This window comes from Fusarium oxysporum, chromosome 14, assembly GCF_000149955.1.
Source record: "Fusarium oxysporum f. sp. lycopersici 4287 chromosome 14, whole genome shotgun sequence".
NCBI classification, from domain to species: Eukaryota; Fungi; Ascomycota; class Sordariomycetes; order Hypocreales; family Nectriaceae; genus Fusarium; species Fusarium oxysporum.
Genome location: NC_030999.1, coordinates 1751877 through 1770748, shown reverse-complemented (window position 1 = coordinate 1770748; position 18872 = coordinate 1751877). Strand labels below are relative to the sequence as shown.

At 49.0% G+C, this 18872-nt stretch overlaps 4 protein-coding genes across 4 annotated transcripts; all 4 read right to left on the bottom strand.

Annotated features, from left to right (window-relative positions):
• Positions 1-22: 22 nt before the first annotated feature.
• FOXG_16458 (uncharacterized protein) lies at positions 23-7713 on the bottom strand (the record flags this gene model as incomplete). The annotated part of the gene is made up of 5 exons (XM_018396476.1): positions 7613-7713; positions 4440-7491; positions 1179-3620; positions 309-1022; positions 23-133 (listed from the first exon to the last, which is right to left on the bottom strand). Exons 2-5 carry the CDS (start codon positions 7311-7313, stop codon positions 23-25), a joined length of 6141 nt encoding a protein of 2046 aa, XP_018257391.1. The 5' UTR covers positions 7314-7491; positions 7613-7713.
• A 1025-nt stretch (positions 7714-8738) lies between these two features.
• Positions 8739-8879, bottom strand: FOXG_22534 (uncharacterized protein; the record flags this gene model as incomplete). The annotated part of the gene is made up of 1 exon (XM_018402949.1): positions 8739-8879. One exon carries the CDS (start codon positions 8877-8879, stop codon positions 8739-8741), a length of 141 nt encoding a protein of 46 aa, XP_018257390.1.
• A 3952-nt stretch (positions 8880-12831) lies between these two features.
• On the bottom strand, positions 12832-16276 carry FOXG_16455 (uncharacterized protein). Its single transcript, XM_018396475.1, has 4 exons — positions 15975-16276; positions 14775-15913; positions 14473-14720; positions 12832-14425 (listed from the first exon to the last, which is right to left on the bottom strand). The coding sequence occupies exons 1-4, from the start codon at positions 16163-16165 to the stop codon at positions 12950-12952; spliced, it is 3054 nt and encodes a 1017-aa protein (XP_018257389.1). The 5' UTR covers positions 16166-16276; the 3' UTR covers positions 12832-12949.
• A 2268-nt stretch (positions 16277-18544) lies between these two features.
• FOXG_16454 (uncharacterized protein) lies at positions 18545-18649 on the bottom strand (the record flags this gene model as incomplete). The annotated part of the gene is made up of 1 exon (XM_018396474.1): positions 18545-18649. One exon carries the CDS (start codon positions 18647-18649, stop codon positions 18545-18547), a length of 105 nt encoding a protein of 34 aa, XP_018257388.1.
• Positions 18650-18872: the final 223 nt, after the last annotated feature.

Below are 18872 nucleotides of genomic sequence, written 5' to 3'. Positions count from 1 at the left end.
CCAAACGGCGGTCCCGCATAAATTACACCGACGATGCCCTTGATGTCGACGCCGGTCCCCAGTCCAGTCGTTGCTGCAATCCACCTCTGACCGTCCCGCCCATCGACCCAGTCTTGCAGCGCAGTAGCTCGTGCTTCCCGCGTTAGCTTGCTGTGATACGCTTTGCAGCCAACCGTTGCAGCGATTGCCTCACACTGCTTGATTGAGCGGCAGTATATCACTCCGCGTTGTGCTGTCCCCATTCGCCCCTCGATCGCCTTCATCGCAGCTACCACTCCGTCCTCTATTGCCGCCTTTCCCGGCCTTACCTGCTTCACTCGGTACCGAATATTCACCCTCATCGTCGGAGCTCGGATGATTGTTGCGTCCTGTGCCAGCATTCGCTCCCGGAACCAATCCTCCATCAACACCGGCAGCGTCGCAGTAAGCATTACCAGCGGGCACCCAAACCGGTGCAGCCCCGTTAGCAGCCCCAGCCGCTCTCGGTAGCTGACGTCCATGATAGCGGTGTGACACTCGTCAAAAAAGACCCTTTCTAGTAACCCTCGACCCCGAATGCTCTCGACGTATGCGGTAAATCCTTCGCTCACGGCCACATCGGCACTGACCACTATCAACCGCGCGTCCCGCTGCCGTTCCTCCCTCTCCTGATCGATATCGCTTCTCCATTCCATGCAATCGATGCCGAGTTCGCGTGCTCTTAAAACTAAGTCCTGCACAAGAGATACAAACGGGACAACCACAATACTGACCGGTCCTCCACCCGTGCCTCGTTCGTCTTCCATAAAAGCCGGCAGCATAAATAAGATGCTTTTGCCACCGCCTGTCGGCAGCACCACGATAAGCAACTCGCTCCGGATACCGTTGTTCTCCAGTCGCATGATCCGGTACATGCCATCGCGCTGCTGCGGCGTCTTCCATCCTGCGTCTTCGCCTAGCATACGCTTCAGCCCAGCATCTATCTCTGCATCCTCATAGCGGGGGGCCATGTCGCTATCTAGCGGGAGTCTCGGTGAAGTTGCCTGCTGATAGCGGTAATGTGTTAGTCACAAGCTTACTCTTACGCCCTACCCTATAGCGTCTCCCCTTCCCCCCCTTCTGTCCCAGCACCAATCGTAATCTGTCTCAATTCCGGGCGCATTATATATAAAATAGTAGAGTAATACTATTATACGTACCTCTCGGTCTATAGTAAGCTGCTGCCTCTTCGCTGCTCTGTCGACGACCGGCATACTATCGTCATTGTAAGCCCGGCGTTTTTTTTCACCGAAATCACCATCAGTTCGGGCCAGAAATTGATGCCACAGACGGCTGATCTCCCGGAAATTTGACAACATCTCCGGTTGTAGCTGACTCGGGAATTGGAGATTGACAGCATAGTGATTCCGTGCGATTCGACTTCCGTGTGTCGCTTGAATATCCCATACATACTCAACTTTCGGTTGTCGGTGTGCTTCTCCCGTTAACGGATCAGCCGCCTCGTCATCGCTATCTGCCACGGCGGCATCCAGTTCAACTTGCTGAACAATTAATCCCTTGATTCGACGACCCATCTCAATAGCCACATGCCGGTAGCTTGAAACAGTTAGCTGAACCCCAATCTGTGCACCTGTGACGAGCGCGAGCTGCTTGCTCAGCTTTGCCGTGTCCCAAAGCCCCTTCTCGGCTGACTTCCATAGCCACGGGTTAATCGCCTCAGACGGGCCTCGAATGCCAGAGAGCCGATGCAGCACCTTCTCAAACGGAAGCAGCCATGCAATGTATGCCACCATCATCAAGCTCGGGCCCTCGGGCAAGAAACGTGCTACCTTTCGGCCTTGCTTGCCATTCAAGCCCTTGCTCTTGTCCCGGTCTGTGATGAGCACCACCTGTCCGTCAAAGACGAACACGTTCTTCGGCAGCTGTTCGGTATCGCAGTGCTTCAGTGTTGATACTTCTGGACCTCGCCCGGGCTGTCCTCCCCATACATGCACAACCGGGAACATGCTTGACCGGAACTGCCGCAGCCAGCCAAGATACTCCTCTATCGCCCGTCTCCGGCACTCGACCCGACTACCGCCGTTCCCTGCATCGACGATCTTCCACAGCGTCGCGCCTACCAGCCTTGTCAACTTCTCGGCACCCGGCATCAGCCATGCATTCCTCCGGTTCGTCGCAAATGACCGCCCTGGGCCCTCGAATACCAAGCTATCGGCGATGTCCCGTAACCGTATCGTTTCGCGGATCTGACTCCATTGTCCGCCCATAAGCTTGTCCAGCCAGCCCTCGGCTTCCCGCACGAGCGCCTGCGCCGTCTGCTGAAAGCTGTCCACGGTGATCTTATCGCCCAGATAGTTGAGCGTCGTGCCATCACTGTCCCATAGCACCCTCGCTTGCCCGCCTTCCTGATTGCGGTAGCCCCGTCCGTACGTCATCCACTGAATAATAGCGCTGAACGGTGTATACGAGCCGGTTGCGAGCCAGTTGCGATGACCTTTCTGGAACCGATCGATAGCCGCAAAACTCGTATCGTAAGTCGAGTCCTCGGAGTCATACGGGTCATCCTCAAAGAAGTGCTCTAGCATCAGAATCCGCCCGCACCATAAGAAGCCGGCGAGAAACCGGGTATGTGTGTGGGACGGCACCCACGTGCCATCCTCCTTAATACCCAGTACGGCCGTAAAGTGGAGCAGCGGGTTGTGATACTGCTTCCTCCCAAGCTTCTGCTTAATTGACTTGATGCAGAAGTCAAAGACGGCCTCGTCAAGTGCCTCTTTATCGGGGTCTTCTTCTTCTCCCTCGTCTCTACCCTCGGCGCTCCCTCCGTCTCTATCTCCTTCTCTGCTGCCCTTCATGACCTGCTGCTGCCCCTGCCTCTTCTTCTTGTCAGCAACAGTATCAAGTCGCTGGACGATATCGGCCAGAGAATTCCACTGCTCTTCCGTAAATCGGATACCGTGCTCTGTCTTAGCTCCTTCGCGCCCAAGCGGCTGGATCCGGACGCAATAGCACAAGTACCGCTGCCAGCACGCACTGTACCTGTCCATCGTATCTGACTGCTGCTTTCGGCCGAACGGGGTCGATACCGGCTTAGTCGGGTCGATGCTGCCGAGCCACTCGAGCGTTTCGTCCGGCACCCTATCTAGCCTCTCCATGCAACGGCCAAGCTCGCGCCGGAAACTCTCGGTCAACTCACGTAGCCTCTGGTTCGCTTCACGGCGCTCGCGGGGCCACATCCGCTGCTCGACTGCGGCAGAAGCCGGTGATAGTCCCGCCTGGTACAGCGTCGGTTTGTCCCTCTGCTGCAAGTGCGCCGACCATTTCATAAACTGCACCCATCTCGACTCGGTGTCGACTCCGCCCGGTGCCTCTACCTGACGTTGCCGTTCCATCTCCGCCTTCTTCAAATCCTTCTCACACGCCCGGACGGTCTGCAGTAGTAGAGTATCCCCGGCTACGGCATCGTCAACGTGTTCAGTGGCCGGACTGCTATCGGCGTCGGCGCCCCGCGCTGGGTCAACGATCCAGTACCTTGCATGCGGGGCTTTGCGCAGTGACTGAAGCATTACATACTCCCGGCCGCGCTCACCTTCCACCTGCGTTCTGTGTCTGTTGCGGGTCTCGTGTGTAGAAAGATTCGACTTGTTGCGAGTCAGAAAGCGACAGCTCCCGCTCCTGCAGCTGAACCCCTTATATGTCCTCAGCCCGGGGATCGGCGCGCTTCCATCTGGTGGCAGTTGTATGTTCTCATCTGCCGGGTCCTGCAGCGTCCGGGGGCGGCACCCTGACGGTGAGAACGATGCTGCGAATGCAATTACCGCTTGTAGCTGCTCCCCGACAGTTTTGTGGCAGTTGCGGTAGTGGTGCTCTACCTTGTCTTACTTAGGCAATCTCTTATACCTATTATTGCTAGATTTAATCTAGATTAATGCTGGTACATTATAGCATATAATTTGATAATCTCTCTGCATAAAATACGTTTTATTTTATTATCCCTAATGTGCCCTTATTATATGGATATGTATCCCATCTCATTCTTCAACAGTCCAATAGCGTATATACCTACCCCTTGAGAACGTTTGAACGATAACATATACCCAGTCCGTCTCGCCATCCGCTTGACTTGGGTGTTTAAGTTTTGTAAGGTGAGTTGACATATTTGTGCGATTTATTGTTATGTAGTTGCAGTGTTTGCAACTATAGGCCCTCCATTTTGGAAGCTCTGGGATAGGCTTACTTCCATTCTGTGGCAGCGGCACTGTGCATGGATCTTCGAATGACCTTCCGGCGCAGAAAGCCGTGACTTGTTGGAGTTGGACACCTTTAAATTGGTGGGTTCCCCGGAAATGGCTTACTATGCCCCTGCCAGGTTGTATAGCAGCCCTGCAAAGAAGACATATAAGGACTTGATGCTCAGGAAGCACGCAGAGAACCTTATCTATCCACAAAGCGCTTCCTACCTGGAGATGTTGAGGGTCCACACCTCCAAAACTGTCACTAGCCGAACAGAAGTTCTCACCACTCTCGCATTCCGGCCCCAGCTCCAGCGTAGCTTCCTGATTTCGCTCCACTAACGAGTCAAATATCCTCGCTACCTTGCATCGTTTAGTTGAACTAGCCTCTTCTCGGGGTGCCAGAATATCCTGCGAAGCCATTGCGATATTGCGCTTGCGCTGTTTCATTGATGTTTCTGGTGATGTATGTATTCGGCTATCAGATAGAGACCATCTTTTGCTTGGTTGGTGCAGAAACTCATGCCAACGAGTTGAAGCCCACTCATAAACACGCAAGAGTGCTGGTTGAAGTCGAAACGGATAGGCTCCGTTAAGGCCGTAGTTGGTCTCCCGTTGCAATGGACGATGTCCGCTTTGCCACGCAAATACAGCATTTCTATCTGCGCCGCTGCTCAGGTCATCGTATCTATTGAATGGAGTATGTACCTCGCGAACGTGCCTCTCTGTAATAGCAATGGCGAGTTGTCGATATAAACGGACATTGACAGCTTGGCTCCAGATCTTTGAAGTGGCCTTGACCAAAATCTCGGTAAGACGAGAAGTAGACCAAGCCTTTCCATTCACATGAAAGAGAAGCCGTTCGTTTCGTTCCTCTGAGTGTTTCTGAGCAGTCTCAGAGTACCCAACCTGTTCTCGACGTAATAAATTGGTCAATCTCCGGATATAGACAAGGTACAAGTACATAGCCCGGCTTAACCTGGCTGGCAGGAAGCGAACGACATAAAACTCGCGGTTCGTTTGTCGTTTCGCTTTGTGGTGTCGTGCGATATACACCACGGAACCACCCCAGACGTAAATTCCACAACTGGTGAATGGTCCGTTCTCACATTCAAGTGCAAAAAGCTCACGCACTCGTGGACACGAACCACCTTCCACATAGACCCCGCCAGCAAGCATCTCTTCCAGTTCGGTCACTTGCTTAAGGTATGACATAACGATAGGCCACCTCCAATGGCCGTCTCTGGCAAGAGCGCCCTTGCTGGAGGAATAGGCTCTGATTAGTAATTCTTTATATGCCGACTCAAGACCGTTCGCAGGATGCTTGACAAAACAGTATCCGCTCTGTGAATTAGCCAAGTCATCCTTGACTGATACTAAGTCGACCTCAGGTTCGAGACCATACATGAGACTGCCACATAATTCTTCCGCTCGAGAAGTGAAATACTCTGGAAGCTCGCGAAATTTATCCATAGTTAATTTTAGGCTTCCGTTTGAAACTGTCTCCCCATCGTCACTCCAGTAAAAAAGAATAGACGGTGGCTCAGTGCGAGCTATAGCGCGACCAAAGTTTCGAAGACTGACTAGCTCGGCAAGTGGAGACTGTGAACCCAGGACCATATGATCCGCTCGAATTTCGTTTAACCTTTCGAGTTGCTGTGTATGTGGCCGTTGTGGGATGCCAATAGTGTGATATGGCCTCAATGGCAATGCGCGTTCTAGAAGCAATAGGCGCTGCATATAAATAAGCCCAGATAGTTGTGGACAGTACTGTCGTGCAAGCAAAAAGTGTTGGCAGTCTTTAGAAAAACCAAGAATGCCGCTGAAATAAACTAATACCGTGGAGCCGGGCTGCCCAGAAATGAAGGTCTCCGTACAGAGAGTAAGACAAAGCTCATAGAGCAGCTCCAGGAAATTATCGAAGGCCGCAATATCGAGGTCTCCGTCCGCTTGAATGCATAGTTCTGGATAGGTATCTCCGCTGAACTCGGCCTGATCGCTGCCATATGCTGAGTCATCATGGTCAAGTTCATCATCTTCTGAGTCCCAGTCCCCATCACCGTCATCATCCTTCTCTTCTGGGTCGAGATCATCCTCATAGTTATTGCCTGTTCTCTCCTCATACTCGTTCTCAGCCGAACTAGACCGACCCTCATTCAGGGCCATAGAAGTCTCTTCGACGTAGAGGGAATTGCCAAGATTGGGCCACAGTCCCCGAGATACATCGAACATATTCCAAACTTTATGACTCCATAAACGTTCCAGTCTCGCAGAAAGCACCGTATTTAACCGAAAGTTGGCCACTTCTCCTTGCAGAGCATTCGACATCCTATGAAGTCGGATAACGAATGCAAGAAAGCGTTTCTGAAGCACCCTATATCTAGTTTCGCTGCTCTTCTCTGCCACAAGACAGAATGGATTTTCGCGATAGACATGAAGCTTCGGACTCGAAAGCCAGCATAAGAGGGTGCGGCCTGTGTGACGGACTGTGTTCTCGCAGCGATCTATCACCAAGTCTAATGCCCTCATGGTACACGATATTTTCTGTTCATCCACGTAGGAGCTCCTAATACACAAATCCCCTTGCTGGCACCCTTGTGCCATAACATAGTCTGACATCAATGAATGTCGATCTGGTAACCGCGTCATTGCTCGTAGGATATCACGTCGAGCGTTCTCAAAGATGACCCGCCATTGAGTTCTCTCTGGCCATAGGCCGGTAGATGCAAGAGCATCGCTGCCCAAGTCCTTTGCACTCATGCGTGGCTGATTCATCTGGTCAAAAAAATTCTCCTCTCGCTCTAATACATCACTTAGATGGGCGCGCGCCTCACAGTTCAGGCTTCGGACGTCTTTGCTCAAATCAGGCCGAGATGATTTTGCGAGTCTTGCTCCCTTCTTCGATTTTTTAGTTTCTTGAAGGACCTCGAACCATCTGCTACCTTCCCGAGAAGGAAAGAACCGTTGACAGGCGACGCCCTCGATCCATGGTAACTCAGCAGCCGGCTCCAGACCTGATATTGGCCTTCCTCTCTCTCGTGGGTTTTTCCAGAGGTGCTCCTTCATACAATGGAGCCTCATCTTTTGGGCTTGGCGGAACATACAGCCACATTTCCGGCACTTCCGTCCGTCCAATCTCGGTGCAGCAAGGCAAGAAATCGGTTCAATCGGTATGTATGGTAGTTGAAGTTTAGCCTGGTTTTGGAGAAGATTTGGGATTGCGTTGACCTGCTCGACCAACTTGCGCCGGCACTCCAGAGCAATATCGTTGTGTTTTGTCCTGAGGTGTGTGTTAACCTCGTTAGGGAGGGTTGCAAATCCGCATAACTCGCACACTAAAAGTTGATATTCTGGAAGAATAACGAATGGGTAGATTGGGTTGGACGATTGAGACTGCTTACTAGGGTCCATTATCTTCATTAGCAAGAAACTTATTTTACTGCGATTAGGTATATGCTTCCCTATATCTCGGTCTTGGTTAAGGGAAAGACCTCTATAAACTATTTAAGAAGATTATTGCTAGTAAATGTACACTGTGAATTACGCGTACTCGCGCCCTCTCACTAACTACGCGTCTTGTGATTAATTTAATTGACCCTGGTCTAAATGAAGTCTACCCCTAGCATAAATGAAGTCTACCCCCTGTGAAACTCAAGCCTACTCCCTGTCAGGTGGGTCTAGAAATTAAATTCTACTCCCCTGTAAAAATCAATTCTACCCTGGGTTGTTTGGCATAAAACAAATGAATTCTACGTAGAATTGATTTTGGTATGGTGCACTAGGCCTTGTGCATCCGTGACGTGGTCACTTGCCCACCATTAACCCTGTGCCGCGACTAACATGTGTCGAAGCCTGCCTTGTTTACCCCAGCGAAAGGGCTTTGTGGCTGCAGCCGGTCAAGCTGGCCGCTTTCAAGCCTTCGACAAGACTTGCAACAAACCCGAAAACGGCAATGTACCACGGTTGTTCTCTTTTCCCCTAAGTGCTCCGGGAATTGTCCAGAGAGGCCACCAATGCAAAGAGTTCTTCTTACAGCTTGGTCCGCTGCAGGTTCGTATAAGTAAATTTAGACACAACTATAATTACTATAATAGCGATTGTACCCCGATATTTTGTCCCGTGGCGTACTGGTTATGCGCGACTGTTACAAAATGCAGTTTTTAATCATATGAGGTATCATCCAGGAGGTCTTAGGTGAGACATGCTGCATGCATGCCTGGGCGCCTAAGCCTTGAATCAGGCTCTTCAGACCAACATCATCTGCACAACAATAAAGTCTTTTAATTTGCTGACTTGAGGCTTAAGTGATAGCTCATCAGATAGATGAACTTTGTTCGTTCGCTGATCTTCGATTGTAATCTGAAAAAGGCAGTACCGAGAGTTTACTCGGACTATCAATCTTATAGCTTGCATCTCAAATCATAGCGTCATAAGCGACTTTATGGTCTTGATAGCATAATGCTGTGCCTTGACATACCCGTTCCCCGCTGCGTCCAGAAACTCATCTTTGAGCCACCGGTTTGCTTGTTAAATGTGCAGGACATCAAAGCCGTGAATCTCATCAGGAAGTTCGGCGACGAATTTGGACGACGGAGAGACGAAATCGACCAGGCATGCAGTCTCGCATCTGGCCCATCCGACGTGGTCATACTTCTGGAGCGACCGCATGAATCTCAAACTTACCACGGAACCTTTGGCGAGTTTGTGAAGCGATGCAAGACGCTGAAGAGCGTTGATGAACTTATCAGATTCAGCTCCAAGATAGCTCGGAGTATTCATACCGTCACTGTTCTCGATACATTCTCTTTTAAACCCCAAGACTCAGCACACGTAGTGGGGGGAAATTTGATAATGTTAGCATGGTTGGCACGGACCGACGCGACGTGAGAACAGGCCCGTTCTGCGTTCACTGTTCACAGTCAAAAGTAGGAACGGGCCCAAACTGGAAATGCGCAGATCAGGCCGAGGTGATTCCGCGAGTCTTTTCGCCTTCTTCGATTTTTGCGGTATCTTGAAGGACCTCGAACCATCTGCTACCTTCCCGAGAAAGGAGGAACCGTTCACAGGCGACGCCCTCGATCCATGTTAATTCAGCAGACAGCCCCAGACGCGACGTTCTCAGCCTAACCAGTCAATGGATAGCAATTTTGATATAATATCAAATCCGAAATAAAACTTCTCTAGCTATCGTACCGTAGATCCAGACTGCTATCCCAGGATTTCGCAGCAAATATTCATCAAGCCAAAACTACTACCCCTGACTCCTGATTGCATGATCTTGCTATGATCTACAGTCTAAGCGATTTCGTCATTCATCTATCTTCGACTAGCAGAGCACACCCAAGGGCTCAGTGAACTCGTCATTATTAGCGCCTTGCGCCGCCTCCTTTGCCAGCCTATCCGCCTCACTATTCCACTCCCGCGGGATTCTGCAAAATTGTATCTTCATACCATGTGCATTCAACCGTTCCATCTCTCCGAGCAAAGCCTCCCACAAGTCTCTGTTCTTGGCCTGATCACCTGAACTCGTTTTCCAACCTTTACGGAGCCAGCCTGAAACCCATGCTGTCGCACCCTTGACAACATACTCTGAGTCAGTAGCAAAGACCAGTCTCGTAAAGCCTTCACCGTTCCAATAGCGAAAACGAAGTGCGCCGATAACGGCTCGTAGCTCAGCCCGATTACTGGTCTGGCTGTGGTCATCCCCAAAGGGGCCTTTGTTCTCAAGACGACCAGATATGTATGTGGTGGCGTGGGGTTTTCGAGGTCGGAAGACAAAGGCCCATCCTGCTCTGGGATCTTCTTGTCCGTTGTTCAGACAGGCGCCGTCAGTGTAGATGAGAAGCGTTTTTGGATCATCACGATGGATGAAACGAGTCACTTTCGGGATCGCTTGACGACTTGTTCCAGCAGGGAACAAGGTGTGCGGTGGGGCTGAAGAAGGCGGTACAAAGACTGTAGGGAGGACCTTTCCTGTACCCCGTCTGAGTGAACGGTCCATATCATTAAAAGCGTTGTTTTGTGGCAGCTCTAAGCGTGAACTGATGTTGACTGGTTGATAAAGCTCGTTATCTGAGCTTTCGGGTCCCTTATCCATGAAACTGTAGTCGACGCAACAACGCCCGCAAATGACTAGGCCATGAGAGCTGCAAACCAGACGGCCATCATCGAGCTCGACATGTTCAAAGTCTTGACTGTTCATCTTGTCAAATTTGGGTATAGAGTTGAGAGTTGAACAACAGACGAGATGGAAAAATGGGGGATATTGGTGCCTCGCGAGTCAGGCTATCAAATATACCCACGTGATACTCTAGGTCAACATCCAATCGTAGGTTACTCCATAGAACACGCTAATGTTCGAAGACAGTGTGAAAAAGTAGAAGTGCTCAGGTATGAATACATCAGCGACTAGGCATCCAGCCGCCCTCTCTCAAATGGAAATAGAAAGCGGGGTAGTACAGGGAACCATAAGCCGATGACAATACGAAATATCCACTTTCACGGAAAATGGGAAGATCAATACAGATGTATGGTTGATATGGTAGGCTTAGCGGTTAGCTCAAACCAGTCTCAGATGAACCGTAAAACCATTCATCATATTCATATTATAAATCATTCAACCGTCCTGAATACAATAATCCGGCAGGGCCCCTGACCTTGAACTTCGTGAAGAGGATCCTCGCCACTTTCCACTGTTTAAGCAGTGGTCGTGATTCAGTTCGCCTGATTGCCAAGAGAGATCGGGCCGTTCTCACTTACCCAGCGGCAGCAGTGGCAGCAATGATAGAACTATTTATCGTCACGTCATTGAGCTAGCGTAACCCTTCCACCGGCCACTAGGCGATCTACCCTGGGGCCGGCTGATCCGGACTAAAAACTCTAACGTTACAGAGCGATCCAGAACCGGCTGCTTATACCGCTTTTCCGCTCTCAACCTTCAGCATCGAGATTATGTCTTAATTGACAGCTGGCCGTTGATGAAAGGCCACGTTCGTCTGCCCTTGCAATTGAACTTGTTACTTCCTAAAAGCCCCGCATCTCTTACTACCCCACCCTGCCCGGCGCCCAATCAAGGAAGGGTTCGAAAGCCTTCAGGGCCAAGACTCCATAGCTTCCTGTCAACGTTGGTTGGGAATATGCAGTCACTTCCCCTTTCATCTGTCCCGAGGCGCCTGTCCAATCAATCACTTCGTTTCCATAATGAATGATGGGAATGCCCAAACGCCACATATGTGACTCTCTCCACCTGTAGCTGGCCTCATTTTTCTCATCAACTAATTACAAATGTAATTCGTCGAGACTGCTTGTCGCAATAATGAATGTCTCATAACCTGATGTAATTATACAACAATTAGCTGATAGAGAGGTTGCATTGGCCAAAGGTTAGCAGACGGAATCTAGCCAATAATGCTCACCTTAATCACTAACGTATATAAGCTAACACACGTTTGGTACAAACCCGTTGCCATGCAGATTTAACCAAGTATTTTTGTCGAACAAAGCGCAGTTGGGGCACCGTTTGTTTGAATTCATTCATTCATTTATACTGCAAGGCTTTAATATAATCGAATCTTTAATAAAATTTCCAGGAGATAAGGGCCTTGGATAGACGGGACGGATGTTTCGATGGCTTTGCTGGGTGGAAACAGTAAGTGGCACAGCACATGATGCATGTCTTCACCGATGGGAAAACGACCAGCACCGGAGCACGTACCCGAGGTATGTATGGTCTGATTCCTGCGTCACACACCACAATGAGCGCCGCGTTAACTGCGCTGTTGCAAACAATCCAAACGAACGCCTTCAGCTGTCAGGCAATCTTAGAGCCGCTTCAGGCAAGACAGATATAGTAATTCAAGCCATTAACCTTGATTATTTCGTGAACTTGGCGAATACAGAAAAGCTGAAAACATAACTTTTAGCTAAGCCTTTTTTGCAGCTTATAGCATATGAATCCATTGCTTGTTCCATGGTTCCTCCTATACCCTGCACTGGCTCTTTATACCGAAAACCATAGTTCCTACGAATTCTGGTCGGTGGAAAAATTTGACAGATTGCCCCCGAACCCGCTGACGGGTGACGGGCTTGACAAAAACAGCGCCTTTTGTGCCTTGGTATGCTGGATGGTGAAGGAAGCGGGGTATCCTGTACCTAGCTAGCTCAGCACGTCTTTTGCTCCAGTAGGAGATTTGGCTTCGTTACAGCCACCCAGACGAAAAATATACACACACACACACACACACACACACACACACACACACACACACACACCATAGTTCCTAAAGAATTTCTTGAAGTAGAAATCGTAACCAAGCATCCTAGTGTACGGCTTTCTTTGGGAAGAACTTTTCGTCATTAATAGTATAAACTTATAATTGTCCAAACTTCTTGATAACTTGGACCGGTAAACTTGTGCTCTTACCCTCCATAGATTCCACGAGGCTTACATGTGTAGTTACGGAGAAGCCGGGAAAACAAACTTGAATAGTTACCACTTGCTCCGTCCAAACCCTAAAGAGGTTTTGTCTCTGTATTTGTTCCCAAATCGGGTTGGCTAAATCTAATTTCACCAATTAATAGTAGGATATAATAGAGGTCTGTGCCATTTAGGCTTTTAAAGTTCAGCAAAATAATATATTATCAATAATAGAGCTATTAGGCCTGTGGCCTAGAGGCACATGCAGGATGTGTCATTGAATAAAGCAGAAACGACCATTTTGGCATTCACGATATTTAAACTAGATATAGAACATCGTATCCCTCAGCTTTTGATGGATTTGTACATCATCAGGACTTGGCTGCCCGGTTCCTCCAGCTGCCGAAGTTCCAGTTACGGACGGGGCTGCACTCGGCGACGGCGTGTCAAAAAGACTCGCCAAATAGCACCGCGCGCGCTCACACGCGAGATCAGCATAGTACGCCGGGGGGCATAGACTAACAGACTTGGTGGCGCGGCCGAACAGGTAGCACATATTGTGTGTGAGATCCTCCACGATATCGGCGATGCTCAGGAACGGAAGCGGAATCGAATTCGCATAAATCTGCCGGAATATCTCATCATGCACGATGTAATAGTGACATGGTCGTGCGGTTCCTTGAAGTGCAGCGTGTGCCTGCAGGAAGAAATCCCAGTTCCGCGCTTCAGTCACTCCGCGGTCGACGACGGTACCGGGTTTAGTATTGCCAGACCTATCGCAGTCTTGCTCGGTAGTGGGATAGAATCTTGTTTTGTGCCGCTTGCCGCAGACTATAATAGTGAAGCGCGGAAGGCCTTTTTTGGTGTCAGCTGCTGGGTACATCTGTTCGCATGCGCGGCGGAGTTGAGGAAGCTCTTGCGAGACAACCATGTCATATTGGCCTTCGGAGACTCCGTCGCGGTAGATGAGAATATTCTCCGGGAGAGCGGCGTGTTTGCCCTTTGTCTTCCAGAGGCCAAGGCGAGATTTAAGCATCTCTGTGAGATCGTCCACGTTCTCTTGTCTCGCGCGCTGTATGCGCAAAGTTGCGGGCCATTGACCTAGGAACTTGTCAATGGAAGCCACCATTGCAGAGACAGAAGGCGCGTTGGAAGACGAGCCAGGTGAGGGGTGCGTGACGTCGATGCCGACCACCATTGTCTTGTCCTGGTCGATGATGCCGAGATTCCTTTTCTCCACGATCTGATTGATGCCGCCAAGCTTGAGATTGAACTTCAAAGCGACATTGGCCATATATTGGTCGCGACCGCGGTCTTTTGCTAGTTTGGAACCCACCGAGCAGATAGTGTGGATACCATAGTTCTTGTCGGCGATCGTCTTGATGCGCTTGTATAATGGTATGTTTGTTCCGGGCAGGATGATGAAAAGCAGATCTAAAGCTCCAGCGGCACGTTGTAAAGTTGAGTCGAGTGCGGGATCGCCTGGATGTTGAAGTTGGAGGCGTTGACCTGGAAACGGTTGAGCTGCGTTGACGCCAATTTTCTGTAGAGCGGCATGGAACTCATTCATAACGGCCCGCGAGCTCTGTTGGTCGAAAGAGTCGCGTATCCCAGGAATAGAGATCATCAGGTATGACCATTTAGCAAGTGACGCGCCAATGTTAAATCTGATATCCGACATATTCCAACTACCGAAGCGGAGATCAGCGGCTTTGTTGTTGTAGATAACCTTTGGACCAAAAAGGATGCGACCTGGGACTTTGACGAGTCCCGGTGTGATTTTCAGGCCAAATGAACGCTGAACGGTGTTAGTTTGTAATATACAAAATAGAAGCGAAAACGTACCAAAAGTACATTGGCGTTCTCATCTAAACCAACAGTCTGCACACCCTCACTATAAATTGATTTCGCATTTTCCCACGGCTTTCGAACAGCGTGGCGAATCATCTGCTGCGCTTGGCTGCCGTTAAGCTTCGACTTGGAGGGCTGACCCGGGAGGACAACACAGACCTCTGCTGGGAGATACATCGGATTGTCCCGGTTGCCACAGTTAACCAACGGAAGTTGGGTGTCTTGCAGAACTCGATTGTATTCTGCGTCACAGTCAGTGATGCTGTATCGAGTGATGGATAGCGAAAATAACGCACTTATTCTGAAAAACTCAAACACAGTGATATACCTCCCAGAGGTAGAAGCTGCTGAGCTCTCTGCCTGGGCCTTACCCTTCCCTTTGCCTTTCCCTTTCGCGCCTCCCTTGGCTACCGGCTTAGGTGCACTAGAGGAGCTGGCTTCACCATCGAGCCAGAACTCGACATCTTTGGCGCCTGCCCCGTGCTGTCTAACGTGCGGCGGGTGGGCCAAGCCATGTCCATCGTCCTTCCTAGCAAGCCCGAAGATAGTCTTGACGCGGGGAATAACTTCATTGGCTTTGTTACGCTTCTCGGGAAGATGCGTAGTCCGTATGCGAACCAATTTGAGAAACCTTTCCAACATGACGGTGCTGTGAAGTCCGTAACTTTTCATGAGCCCCGGTAAAGGAACAGCATGGTAAAATGCTCCATGGCTCACGTTGATGTTGACAAGAATGCGACAAGTCGCTACGCGCACGCTCGAGAAGAAGCCTCGAATGATTTCCAAACCGGAGCCGATGTCTCCTCTTGCTGCTTCACTGCTGAGAGAAAAGCTCTTTGTCGATCCAATTGTGACAAGGTTCTTTGCGGATTTGGCGTAGTGGTTCAGAAAGATATTCAGTGCCTGCGTCAATTCCTGCTTCTCTACCAATGACTGGCTGAGGCTCGTTGAGTTCAGGTAGTTGACCAACTCGCCGATAATTAAAGTTTTCGTATATTGGACGCGAACCTTGTATACGGTAGCCCTAGCAGCCGGCTCGTCTTCACCTTCTGAGCGATAGGGGACCTCAACGAGGACCTCGTCCTGCGAAAACTTAGTTTTGGAGACAAGAGTAGACCTGAAATCTGTTGCAATGTCGCCTTGTTGGGCTGCAAATTCCGGCGCCTGGAGCAGTAGCTGCACAACCCGGAAATGTTTCTTACCGACAGCTACAGGGCTGATCTGGATATCGTATCGATGCAAAGTCAAGTTCGACGGCGGCAATAATTCGACGTAGTTTGCCGTGAGTTCAACCTTGGTGCCCCGGGTGCCATATCCCGGACGACTGGGAAAGCCTTCGGTTAACCTCAGGCTACCAAGGTCGAGTTTGTACTTTGTCGCTGGGTGCGATGCATCTTCGACTTTCGTAACCTGGGGATTTTGGCCTCGAGGGTTGCTATAGTATCGGCACAATTAGCATTTTGTACGACCACGACTTTGCTCCGTGTAGTCCTTACGGAAAGACCTGGATAGTTTGTTGACCGCCGCCAGTCGGCCTTCCATACCCACCTCCACGTCCTCCACTTCCGCCTCTATCGCCTCGGTAACTACCACTGCCCCCCCGAGGTCCATAACTGCCCCGGCCACCTCTTCCTCCGCCTCTTCCCCGGCCTCCATGATCTCCACCGCCTCTATTCCCACTAGACATGGTACTGAATGGTTGAGCGGGGCACTCAAAGCGAGATATAGAAACAAAGCGATCTGTAAGACGTTGGAGGAGATTGCATGAAAAGGAGCGAAGCGGGGCGTTGGATGACCGCTACTCCAGCTGGTGGCTGTGCCTAGAAGCGGATTGGCTGAAAGCCAGGTCACTCTGAGGTGACTCAACCTTTCTGGTCACTGAGTCCAACCCCTCACGGTTTGGGCTTAGCCCCATTGAAGCTTCTGATCAAGCAATTAGAATGTGAAAATTGGATGCGATGGTAGGGTATGACGTAGGCGAATAGCTAACAATGAAATTCATGCAAATCCTGCGAGCGACCAACTTAATCACCGCATGTGAATGTATTCGTCATAATGTCGTCTGTGGATTTGCATTCCCAGTGCCTCGATAGCACCACTTAGGAAAGCATCTGGCCACGATTCATACTGTATATGTCGGAGGGATTCAGTCTCAAGATCACAAGGTAATGTGTTTAGAAGAACAAGTCAACAGATATGAAATTGCAGTGTTGTATAAATACATATATCTACTTTGTAAGCGGGGTAGATGTCTATTTTAGGCCGCGAAAACACCTATCACGACTTTTCGATCGTTGGGGATGTGTATCTCCTAGTAGCGTAAAGTACGCAAACTAGTCCTCAAATGGTGCTAGGCTTGACAGTGCAGGTCAGCTTCATCACATTCTTCACTACTTTCTCCGAGCGTACTACGTATGCCTTTTGGGCTGTCACCTAAGTATACAGTATGTGAAGTCTCATGAAGTCTCATCGGTCGTGCGATGCGAGGTCTCAATAAGTTCGCGATAATGTTGTAAAAGAGGAAGCTGGGAGTGTTTAAGACGGTACAGGGTCGACCTAGACGTTTCCTTTCACTCAGTTAGATTACTATGCATGCGCCGTTCTCGAATGGCCTGCCAAGCAGTCTTGTTATTATTCAAACTTAACCATGTACAGTCACGCCTGTACTACCGGTAGTTATTAAATGGCATACCTGAGATAAACCCTTTGCAAACCAGTCCGAGTTTCATGACAAATGCTATCACGATTCAAAGACAACAAGTTCTGTTCTCAATAATGGAAACGACCTTGCTAATACCACAGTAATCACAACCGAACGTGCTCTTGTTGAACAGGTGCTGGGGCCTCACGTGCAAGCAGGGATACTGTCAGATATAGGGGTCTGTTGTGTGTGTCCCGCTCTCTGTCCGATAGTGGGGTTGGAACCCTATTTCTATCTGTTCAGTAATGACCTATCTAAGAGGTTGTTACAGTGCTGAGACAGCTCTCTGACCGGTAGTTCGGTCAGCCGGTTAGCCGGTCTCATTTTCACCAGTATTCAACAGATACTTTAAGATTACAGCCGAAATGGTAAAACCTCTAAGGGGCAGATTTCAACAGAACACAACATGAATACACACCAATTCACATCAATGAACCGAATACACGTAATGTCTGACAGCTCTAGACTTGTCCATTACCCATTAATTTTTCATGTACCGTACACGATAAGCTTGCGCAACAGACAAGCATGCGCAACAGTATACTGTGCAGCTAAAAACTACTTACCCTAAAAATCTAGAAAACTTATTTCTTAAAATAGTATAGTTTATTATATAAGAAAGTATTTTTTAAAGATTTTTAACTATTTTATTTTATATACTAAAGCTTATTTATACAGTGTAAAGAGTATTAATAAGCTTTTTTATATAGAATTTATATTACAAATTAGCTAGAATTATTTTATTAATAGCATAGCTTTCTTATAAAGTAAAATATAAGTTTTTAAAATTTTAGCTATTTTAGGCCTAGTTTAAATTTTATATAAGCTTTTAAAAAACAGCTTTTAAGGTGTAAGTTAAGCTGGCCGGATCACTTGTGCGGTCGGATCGCTTATCAACTACGTTATAGGAATTTTTAAAAAATCTAAGAAAATTAATATAGCTTATTTTAGGACTTAAATACAAGCTATTAAAACTTTTAGATATTTGAAGTCTAATTTGAATTTTTGAAGATTATTTAAAAAACTGCCTTTAAGGTGAAAAGTGGATTGTTGCGCATGCTTGTCTGTTGCGCAAGCTTATCGTGTACGTTAATACTCTTTTCATTAACATAATGATTGGTAGTACCTATTCCACAAACCATTCCGCTTGACAATCTAACCTCAGATCCAAACTGCTACTTTCTACATTTTGTTCTGCTCTGCGCAGAGTCTCTTCATGCTGTGGGTGCCAACAAGGCTACTTTCGCACAAGCCGCGGAGCATGTCCCAAACGCGCTGTTACAGGCGACGATTGATGCCGGGGCTGCAGCTCCGATAGTAGCACCCCAGGTGTACCCGGCTGCGCCGTAGCAAACCATAACAATGCTAGCGCAACCAGCTTGACAGACGCCGTACGGAAATCGCCGTCAAAAGGATGGCCAGGGTGGCGATCAGGGAAAAGAGCTTCGTTGTGGAGGATAGTGGCTTCATGGAGTGCCTTTTACAATGTCTTTTAGTATGCAGGCTGGGTTTCGAGACGACTCTAAGTAATGAGACGAATCAGGACGTTTTCGTATGGATGGAGCTTGAACTTATGGGATCTTGTTGAGATTGAAAGTAATTCAGATTGGAAAGGGGGGAAAAGGTTATATCTGTCAGAGAGGGTTTATAGATAACGTCATGTGGAGTAAATTTAGCATTCGTACTAGAGTTT